At 41.7% G+C, this 10,877-nt stretch overlaps 1 protein-coding gene across 4 annotated transcripts; it reads right to left on the reverse strand.

The window, feature by feature from the left end:
• Positions 1-661: 661 nt before the first annotated feature.
• Positions 662-10,734, reverse strand: LOC108939056 (zinc finger protein 740-like). Of its 4 annotated transcripts, XM_029246506.1 has the most exons (8): positions 10,649-10,734; positions 8,532-8,657; positions 6,075-6,218; positions 5,482-5,655; positions 4,844-4,975; positions 4,181-4,304; positions 2,105-2,223; positions 662-1,670 (listed from the first exon to the last, which is right to left on the reverse strand). In XM_029246506.1, exons 3-8 carry the CDS (start codon positions 6,117-6,119, stop codon positions 1,527-1,529), a joined length of 738 nt encoding a protein of 245 aa, XP_029102339.1. In that variant the 5' UTR covers positions 6,120-6,218; positions 8,532-8,657; positions 10,649-10,734; the 3' UTR covers positions 662-1,526. The 4 variants fall into 4 exon arrangements, with proteins under 4 accessions (XP_029102339.1, XP_029102337.1, XP_029102338.1 ...); XM_029246504.1 differs by lacking the exon at positions 8,532-8,657; XM_029246505.1 differs by lacking the exon at positions 8,532-8,657 and having other exon boundaries at positions 10,612-10,734.
• Between the last annotated feature and the right edge of the window lie 143 nt (positions 10,735-10,877).

Raw genomic sequence — 10,877 nt, forward strand, 5'->3', positions numbered from 1 at the left:
TCATGTTTACCATTTAAAACATTTTTTGTTCTTTCACCATGACTAAAGTAAAAGAAGTGTTTAAAACCAGCACATCTCAGTTTATCATTCCAGTGTTAAGAGAATTAAATAAGTGTTAAAGATACAGAAACAGAATGGCATAAGATAAATATTACACCACCCATTCAGTTCCTTGGGTGGCAACTGTAATTTTCAAACAGGCTGTCATAGTAGACAGACCAAGCTTTTTTCTTTTTTAAAAAAAGGTCCATTTTCAAAAGATTTAACAATAAATTATATGCACACATTCGTGAACATACAATATTAAGCTGCAATAAGGGATCTCATATACAGTACATATACAGCATAGACTAGCAGGTTTAAATTCTCACCTAAATTTGTTGCCTGCATCAATGAAAGAAACCAGGTGCCATCAGGCAAGACCTGGAATCAGATCCTTCTTTAACTTAGTAAACTGTGAATAATGACCATACCTGTATGAGGAAAAATACACCGAGATGCCAACATTTTGAGAAATCCATAAAATAGACCAGTTACAGGGGTACACTGGAAGATCAGCATTGAATAGAGACATCTGTCTTCGGTGCTTAGTAATGTTTTACTGTCAAAGGGCCCTTCAGCAAACTTTTTCCAAACTCACTTGTGGCCTTCAGTGGCTCTGCCCAAGACTAGTCTGTGAGGTTTCGTCCTTTCCTGATTTTACGCTTGGAAATTAAACAATTTGCAATCTGAGCCCTACTCTATGGGGAAAAAAAAACACACATACAGGTATGTGGAAACAAATTACTATCATAATTGTCTTTTTCTAAATATCTGAAGGCAACAGGGTTTTGTGTTTTTACAATGAATATTTCTACGGTGAGTACGCATGGTATCAGCGACAGAACCCACCAGCACATGAAGAATGTAATCTTAACTGGTTCCTCATCACTGCTTTACCTGGGAGCCTAGCAAACACTCGCTGGTTTTATTGCTGCCTACAGGATGTGTGAATCACACCAGTCCAGGCTCCCACTTCACCAAAAACTCCACGTAGCTTCCATTCACAAAGAAACAAACAGCTACACATCCTCCTTTCCAGTAACTGCTTTGCATGGCAGACTGTTGTACCACCAGTGCCTTTGACAGGATTTTGATTTTTCTTCTGCCATTTCATCCTTTTACAAATATTATTGCCATAGTGTTTTAAGAAACAGTTGCCCATGACCCACCTCTTGCTACTTCTTTCGGTACCTCCAACAGTACAGAAAAATAATCTAATAATAATTAAAAATGATAAAAGAAAACTTTCTTTGTAGTCAAATAAAATAAGTACAAAATAATCCACCTTAACTCAATGTAAGTGGGTAAAAAAAAAAAAAAAAAAAAAAAAAAAAACCAAAGAACGTTGTCTCCCACAAGCAGTCACGGTTGAAGCTGCAGTAACAGCGTACTCCAGCGCATGGCGCCACTGAACCCTGGACTTTGGGGAGCTGAACCTGCTGCTTGTTGTGTTTCTCCAGGAGGGTGCAGGTGGCAGGGATCCATCAGACAGTCAGGCGACTTGGGGCTCCCTGTAGGGGGGCCCAGGCAGCAGTGGAAGCAGGCGTCTCCTGGGAGTGTGGGCGAGCTTCGCTGGTTGCCTGACACGAGCGCCGGTGACGCAGTAGTCGGTCTGTCCGAGAAAAGTTCTGGAAACATACAGAGGGAAACTTATTGGAGGCTGCGGGCCATGTGATCTGTGTATAGATGTGTGTGTCCCATCGAACAGGGAAAACCCTAGGATCTGAGGGGTTTGGTTGTCTCTACACATTAGCGGACACAGTTTGCCTTCCACTTACTGTTGGTGAAAAGTGGACCAATCTGCAAATTATTCACGTGTAAAAGCCAGGTTATGTAATAACAAAAAAATATTAGTGTATCAATCAAGTGATGGGACACAATAAAAATACAATAAAGAAATACTGCTGTTCCTGAAGCCCTTGTTGGGCGACAGCTAGACACCCCGTAGCAGTTTTTCGTGTGTGTGTGTGTGTGTGTGTGTGTGTGTGTGTGTGTGTGTGTGTGTGTGTGTGTGTGTGTGTGTGTGTGTGTGCCTGTTTTTCCTGTTTGGCCCATTGCTTACCTGCTGGCAACGTTCACACCGGTACGGCTTCTCACCACTGTGGACTCGCTTGTGTCGCTCTAGGTGGTAACGCTGAATGAACCGCATATCACACACGTCACATGGAAAGGGCTTCTCACCTAAACACAGGACCCAATTCAACCGGTCATTCTACATCACACGTTTCAAATGGTCTCACTCAGCGCACTCCTGGGGTAACATACCATGCTATAAACTGCAAACTATTAAAGTGTATATGTAGCATAATCCAGTTCTACTGAAAAGAAATAATTTCTATTTAGTTATTCATGTTTCATTGGGCTAAAGATTCCCCCAAGGCAACCTTCAACATTACATTTGTTTAATAAATTGGCTACATACAATTACCTTTTAAACATTTTAGTAAATTTTATTCAAACAGTTCACATTTAACGCAGTCTGATGTACCACAATGCTATAATTGTGTTCCTTTGAAGGACTGTGTTATGCCCATTTGCATAATAAAAAAAACATTTCAATAGGAAAACTGGGTTAGGTGCAGAGCACACAAAATACAGTAACTATTACCCACAACAAACTTATAGAATAGCCAAAACTCAATGTGAAGTGCAAAACTTACAAAGAATAATCCACTGCAAGTAAATGATAAAGCCTGTGAAAATAATGAAACAACGTGGAGTCTGAGGCACTTTCTTCTACATTTCTTGAACTTCTGTTGCAGCTTTAGAGAATTTCTTTTACACTGGTTACAATATTTAACTATAATAAAGAATCAAAATGAACACTAAATTCAGAAAATAAACCGCAGGAGCTCACATTTACATTTATTCATTTAGCTGATGCTTTTCTCCAAAGCAACTTACAGTGTTAATTACAATTATTTACCCATTTATACAGCTGGGTAATTTTACTGGAGTAATTTAGGATAAGTACCTTGCTCAAGGCTACTACAGCTGGAGGGGGATTCGAACCTGTGACCTTTGCATCCAAAGACAGCAGCTGTAATCACTATGCTACCATCTTAAACTTTTGAAATAGCACTGCATTATTCCCAAACAGCACTCATACAATTTGCGTTATACAAATTGTGGTGTCTATTTATTTGTCATGTTACATCCATATTGAACAATTAAAACACATTATAGGCTGGTAATGCAGCAAGAGGTGAGATTGCCACTGCAAGATGACAGCTTTAACTAGTAGGCTTCCTGCTGCCTAAAATTTATGCCATTAATGACTCGTTAGTTATATCTGTGTACAAAGAGTCAGTGCAAGGTGCCACAAGGGATCAAATTTAGTTTTTCCTCCATCAGCATTGTAACAATATGTATGTTTTTTTTTTTTTGTGAGCATTTGCTAATAACAGCAAAAGAGCTGAACAAGCACAACTAGACAGTTAAACAGTATTAAAATAAAGAAGGGAAATTGCCATGTTTTATCATAGTATGATAGCTACTGTCAGCGAATGAAGTAATTAAGCCCTTTTTAATGGGAATTGGTGATATTTTAGCACAAATGAATGTCAATTTTGGTGCTCAAAAATGCATAAAAATTTTTTACCACTGAGCCTAATGGTAATTCCATCTTCAATTAAAGAGAATTCACATTAAGAAGGGTTATTCCAGAAGGTGTTATCTTTGGAAGGTGGAGGAAGATTATAAACATGTGGAGCAGCTGGTAGGGTACTGGTTAGAGTCGCTGCCTTTAGAAGCCACAGGTCTCAGGTTCGATTCCCACCTCTAGATGTAGTAGCCTTGAGCAAGGTACTTACCATAAATTACTCCAGTAAAATTACCTAGCTGTTTAAATGAGCAAATAATTGTAAGTAGCTGAACATCGTAAGTTGCTTTGGAGAAAAGCTAAATGAATAAGTGTAATCTAAATATAGCTGTATAAGGTACTGAAAAAAGTCATTTCAGTAGTGAGCAAAGCGGCACTCAATACTCGAGATGACTCGCTGGTCAGTTCTTGAATGGTTAACTGTGAATGAGGGCACAGACAGGTGGACAAAGCCCCGGGGGTGCGTGGTTCTGCTGTGCGAGAGCCGTACGAGACACACACACACACACACACACACACACACACACACACACACACCTGTATGTGTGAGGATGTGCCTCTTCAGGTGGTAGCTGCTTCGGAAGCCACCGTAGCAATGCTCGCAGATGAAGTTCTTCTGCACTTTGAGAGAGCAGTCCCCATTTTCGTCTGCCACCCCCACCTGAGCACGCACAGCGAGAGGGACACTCAACGCAAAGTACCCTATGCTCCATTAACACCCACAAGTGCTGCCATCCCCTCCTGTCCATCTGAAAACTCAAAGAATTACTACTTCTGCCAGGTGAAAGTCTCACAGGTTATGCAAATTATATATAATTAACTTGTAACCATCAAAGTTTATACATATGTTATGTGAGTGGCAATGTAAGTGCAGGACAGTACTGAGGCTCATGTAAAACTGGCATGTTTGGCTGCTCAAGTGTAATATATACACAATGATGATTAGTGGGTTTAACAATCTACTGTCCTGTATATTCTAGGTATCTATGTGCATATGACCGTGTTTGCTCAGTAATCATGAGTGTCCGGTAAAGAAAAATAGGAGGTTTCCTTTAACAGTTCGATTCAATGGCAGAAGTCCTTCGCCATCATGTTGACAGCTCCTGATTTCGGTCCCTTCGCACCTCTTACCACTTCATTCAATGCCCTCTGACATGTCTTGCTCATACTCCCCTCCCCTGTTTTGGGTCTCTCTCTCACTTTGCAGGGTGTTCCTGACTTCCTGTTCTTCTTCTTCTGCTGCTGTTGCTGCTGTTGCATTGCTCCGCTCTCCCGCATGCCCTTCTCATCCAGCAGACGGGATGAATGGAACTCCCCCTCTTTCCGGATCAACTGTAGGTCAAGAAAAAAACAACTATTAATATAATTGGCAAGAACCACCTGCGGAGAGGTAACCATCTCAGAAACCGGAAGAAAGTCAAATTTGGTGTTTTAAGGCCACATGTTCCATTCAGTTTCACACCATAAAAATACCAGCCTTAGTTTAACAACAACCCCAGGAACTTCCTAAAAGGCTCTTTTTAATAACTTTGAAAAATTGCAGAATTTCAGCCACAGCTTGAAGGAAATGAGCCACTTTTTAATGTGACATTTCTGTCATGTCGTTTGACATGACTGAATAATTAAAGCTAATTAAGCTCCACAAAATGACTAATTCACCATCACATTTTCACAGCCCATTCAGGATTCAGGGGAGCTGAAAATCACTTGGACAATAAAAGTTTAATACGAGCGTATTAAACTGGGGAGCGCTGCTTTAACAATAATATATATTTTGCGTTGAAAAGGGAGTGGCAAACACGGTGGCCCACGTGCGGCACTCGGAGAGCCCCTCTCACCAGGGGTGGACAGCTCATTCCAGATGGCAGGACCATGTGGTTGTGTTGGACGTGTTCTGGGCCTTCTCTCTGCCCTTGGCCCAATGGCGTTGTCATCTTCTTCTGCCCAGCCATGGAACTGGCCTGCATCAAGGCCATGCTGGACAGAACAGCCTCACAGCCCAGCAACCCTGCCTGTCAACACAAACTGGAGTTCAGCTCTGGAGATTTCCATCCCTGGTACAGGGTGGAGGGCAGGGGGGTGAAGCATGTCGGAAGGCCACAGCCATGTAAGCGGGATAATGACAATTCAAGCTACCACTTCATCATAGAGAAACCAAATGCGATTACCTTCACTATAATAACCATCAGCTGCTTTATCAAAAGAGGAAGAAGCTGCAGCAGGTAGCATAGCGGTTAAGGAGAGTTTTTTTTTTTTTTTTTTTTTTTTTAAAAACCCAAAAGGTTGCCAATGCGAGCCCAAGACTCTGCTGCAGTACATGAACGGTTCCAGTAAAATATCCATCTTTGCAAAGGGTTAAAATTGAAAGTCGCTTTGAATAAAAGCGTCAGCTAAGCCGCTAAATAATATTTAAAAGGAGAGTGATACTGACCCATTTCATGTGGTCACGAACGGTATTGCTAGGTAGGTGCGTCATTGCTGTGGTAACTGTATGTGTGTCGCGTGTGGAATCGTCACTCAGGATGGTCTGTCTGGAAAATGATCAGTCCCCCCCCAAATCATCTGGCACCCAGACCTGGAGGAAAGACAGGAGGTGAGACAAGGTGCCTCTCATATGGCACAAAAGGTGAAAAAAATCATGTAAAAATCAGGTAGGTCTCACCTACCTTCCACCACTGATTTGTATTAACTTGTAAACTGCTTGTGATCAAGACTCTTCATGTCATAAGGGGTACCGTCCATTAATAAACATCAACAAAAGGTAAACGGCAAGGTAACTAATTTACACTGTCAAGTCGCATGAAAAAGGTTAAAGTTTTCCAAGAAATCTGTGTTACCTGCTGTCGCAGTCCCACAGACACACACACAATCTTCAGCAAGAACAGTAACACAGTTAACTGGCTGTTGGAGATTTTCTTTTCTGCTTGAAACCACCTTTTGCCTTCATCCGTAAGTCTGCTGTTTCACAACAAATGCAATATGCACCAATTTTTCAACATCCATAACTTTCCTTTACCTGCACGCAGACACATACATGTATGTTTTAAATTTTATCCATTTAGCTGACGCTCTTATCCAGAGCTAATTACAAGGTCATCGTGGTAATACTGGACTGGTATTCATGTGTCTCCTGCTTTTGATATTAATTAAAATTTCATTGTTTGGATTGTAGCCCATGTATATACTGTTGCAGCTTCAATACCAATACCTAAAAAGTGGAAAATTTTAAAATGAAGAATTAAAGTTGAAACCTGCTTGCTCGATTTAACCAATGACTTAATTGAAGTGATTTGATTACTGATTCAAATGAGCAGTGAATAACAATGGAATTGTGCACAAGTGTCCACAGAGTAAAAGGCAGAAATCATGACCTTCCAACATGTCTTCTATGTTGCATTAAGGAATCTTTCCCTTCAAGACCCAATAAGAACACTATATCCAGATGAAAATGACTATTGTATCAAAGTAAACAAAAATATGGAGGAATGAGAGGGAGAGCATTTACAGACTTAATACCCAACATAAATACAGGATGTTTATAATTAAAAAAAAAAAAAAAAAAAACCAAGTGATGTACGAGCTTCAAGACAGTACAACAATTTACTAATTTCTCTAATTCACAGATGATGTATTTCTTCTGGCTGGTTTTTTTTGGGGGGTGGAGGGGTTTGCCTTGTTTCTAAAAGACTCAAGCATGTACCTGAGGTTTATGCATTCCCACTTAAGTACTACAGACAACTCGACAAAAATATTCCAGAGTATCTATCTAGCCAATAAATATACACAGAAAATTCAATTCAAAAAGTTTCCCACACTATTATGTATTAACATGCAAGAAGCACACCAAGATATTTCAGTCATTTTTACAGGTGTGCTAAAAATGACACCAGTGAAAACTAAAAAACAGAGACTATTAATAGCTGAATTTGCCTTTGTTCCTGAATGTCACTAACATTCCTCATACCACTGGTACTGTACTGTACTGCAGTTTTACAGACCAATCCTTTCCTTTCATCCATCTTTGATTCCTAATTCCTTCTGGTTCCTTCCCATCTGCCCAAATTGGTCCATGTCTCACCACTGTTACAGAAACGTTCTCTTTCCTCAGACACACTCCAGAATTACAGACCAATGTCTCTTTCTAATTTCCTTTCCAGAATTTTCACTTTAGTCAGTTGTCTGCATTCGTTTCCCAGAATGACTGCACTGGCAGATATCGGTCTGGCTTCCAGAGGAGCCATTCCCCTCTGACTACTCTCCTCACAGCGCAAGAGGCTCTTCAGTCTGGAGATTAATTCTCCTTCAACTTCTTTGACACCATCAGCCACCTGTTCCTCCGCAGCACTCTAGGACAAGGTGCCATTAAAGTATCACCTCTGAAACGGTCTGAGTCGTATCCATCAGGTACACATTACGGAGGTTCGTATTGGTTCCCTCTCTTCCAAACAATCTGTCTCAACAGGTGTTCCACAGGGCCCTGTGCTGGGCACCTTACTCTTCTCCATGGCCAATGCTTCCCTTGACTTTGTCATTACCCATCACAGCTTCTCCCATCACTGATATCCAGCATGCTTCTTTTTCTGCTACTCCCACCCCCCCAAAACTGTCAGATAAGTCCTCCTGTACTGCATCATGTCCCTCTGACATCGCCACCCCATCACCACCTACAACTCAACCTTTCTATTATTGGAATTCTTCATGTCCCTGCTGGTCTTTCCCCTATTGAGAGCTCAGTCAACATGAAAAACTCACAATCTAATCCACTATTTAAGTCAAAAGCCTGGGAGTAAACAGTGATACAGGTCTGTTTCAGCTGCCACACTGAAGCCATAACCTGGTCTTGCATATAAATTCTTTACAGCATTTTTAGTGCCTGTCTATTTCTCACAGTGCAATCCATCCAGCTCCTAGTCCAGGCTATGGTTATATCTCAGCTGGGCTCCATGTGTCTCTCCTTGTCTCTCTTGATTGGATTCCTGTGGCTGCTTCTATGAAGTTCAACACTTGTTGTGGCCTACAAGATGGACAAAGATTCAGTGCTCTGAAACCTATAAGACCTATCAGTCCTACACCTCTGCAAGAGTGCTACTTCCACTTCTGGTGACTTCCTTGTTCAACTCATGAGGCACCCAAAATTGAAAGCCCACCAGTTCTTGATTCTTGTTCCCAACATGGTGGAATTAACTACTTATCTACCACAGGACTGCTGAATCCCACCAAGCATTCAAAAGGTATCAGAAGAAATCTCCTTCTGATCCATTTCTCTCCTGAACTTCTGATCGCTTTTCAATTTGTCAATACTACCACCACTTTCTACTATTATGTATGCATTTGTAATACTTAATGTCACTTCTATAGGCAGATACTTGAGTAAAATGTACTACCACCACTGGTTATATCAGCTGTGCTTTCATAGTATTTGATGGTATTTCAATGGAACACTGTTCATGTCAAGTTTAAGCATACTTTCATGTACCATGCATTGAATCACTTTTCAGAAAAACATCTTCCCAAAAAAAATGTACTGCAGTGTCATGTCCTATAGTCTAAAGCAGTGTTGCACAGTGCAGTACAGTTTACCATATTCTAGTGTAGTGCTGTGCAGTTCAGTGCAATATAGCAAACCACATCCTAGTGAGGTGCACCATACTGTACAGTGTAGTATAGAGTAATGTACTTTGATGCAGTGTAGTATAGCACACTACAGCTTAATGCAGTTTTCAGTATAAAATAATGTACTACAGTCTAGCACAGTGCTGTGCAGTGTAGTATAATGTACTATAGTCTAATGCTGTGTATGGCAGTGAGTATAGTAAACTATAGTTTAATGGAGTTATACAATGTACAGTAGAATGCACTACAGTCTAGCACAGAGTTGTATGGTGCAGTGTAGTATAGTGTACTATAGTGTACTACAGTGTAATGCAGTATTGTACCGTGCAATGTAGTATAGTGTACTACATGCGGTGTTGTGCAGTGCAATATAGTGGACTATAGTGTAATGCAGTGTTGTACAGCGCTGTATAGTATAGTGGACTATATTATAATGTGGTGTTATGCAGTGTAGTAAAGTGCGCTATAGTGTAATACAGTGTTGTACAGTGCAGCATAGTGTACTACAGTGTAATGCGATGTACAGTGCAATGTAATATAGTGGACTATAGTGTAATTCAGTGTTGCACAGCACAGTGAACTATAGTGTAATACGGTATTGTGCAGTGCAATGAAGTATAGTGTACTACAGTATAGTACAGTGCAGTGTAGTATAGTGTACTATGGTGTAATGCAGTGTTGTACAGTACAGTATAGTGTACTACAGTGCAATATAATTTAGTGAACTATGGTGTAATATGGTGTTGTGCAGTGCAGTATATTATAGAGTATACTACACAGTCTACAGTGCTGCACAGTGCAGTACAGCATACTACAGTGTATGCAGTGCTGTACGGTGTGGTGCAGAAGAGTGACTATATATATTAGTGTAGTGTACTTATGTAGTATAAGGCAGTATGAGTTATGTTTTCAGATTACCCGCTCTGTACTGCGGTGTAGTGAACTACAGTGTCGTTCAGTGTGGGGTCACGGTGGTCCCACCAACACGGATCCCCGCTACCAGCGGAGGCTGATCTACACTCGTTTTCAATTTCATGATTTTCCAGCTAGAAGACAAGAAGAAGAGTACGGTTGGGGAAAAAAAGCCATATTTTCCTCCACCGGCGTCGCGCGTAGAACAGGGAGAACCAGAGAGCCGCGGGCCGCGGGCCCAGCCAGTCGCCCGGACCAGGAGTCGTTCGCTCGTTTTCGACACACTAGTGGTGTCTCCACCGCCGTCGCGTCCCCCCTCCCTTCACGAGCACAACAACAGGGCGTGTGTGGCTCCACTTGGATCAGCCCCCACGGATCCGCTCGCTCGCTCCCACCGCAAATCTAATTATAAACACACACCGCATCGAGCGCGCGCAACTCACTGTCGGAAGTCTTTAGAATCCGGACACGCAGATTTACCTTCTGAGCCGCTCGTGTTTCGCTGGCTGTTAAGTTTCTTGTCCGAGTTCCAGTTTTTCTCAGTTTACAAACACAGGAAACGCTACCGGAAGTGCTCCCCGGGGAAACGCGCACCACGTGACCACGGCACGTCCGAGCGCGAGCCGAGCTGGCGGCCATGTTTGGGGGGGGTGGGAGACAATCGGTCGTGTGTGTGTTCACCCTGTGATGGGGAATTAAAACGAAACGG

Source organism: Scleropages formosus, chromosome 19, assembly GCF_900964775.1.
Source record: "Scleropages formosus chromosome 19, fSclFor1.1, whole genome shotgun sequence".
NCBI lineage: Eukaryota > Metazoa > Chordata > Actinopteri > Osteoglossiformes > Osteoglossidae > Scleropages > Scleropages formosus.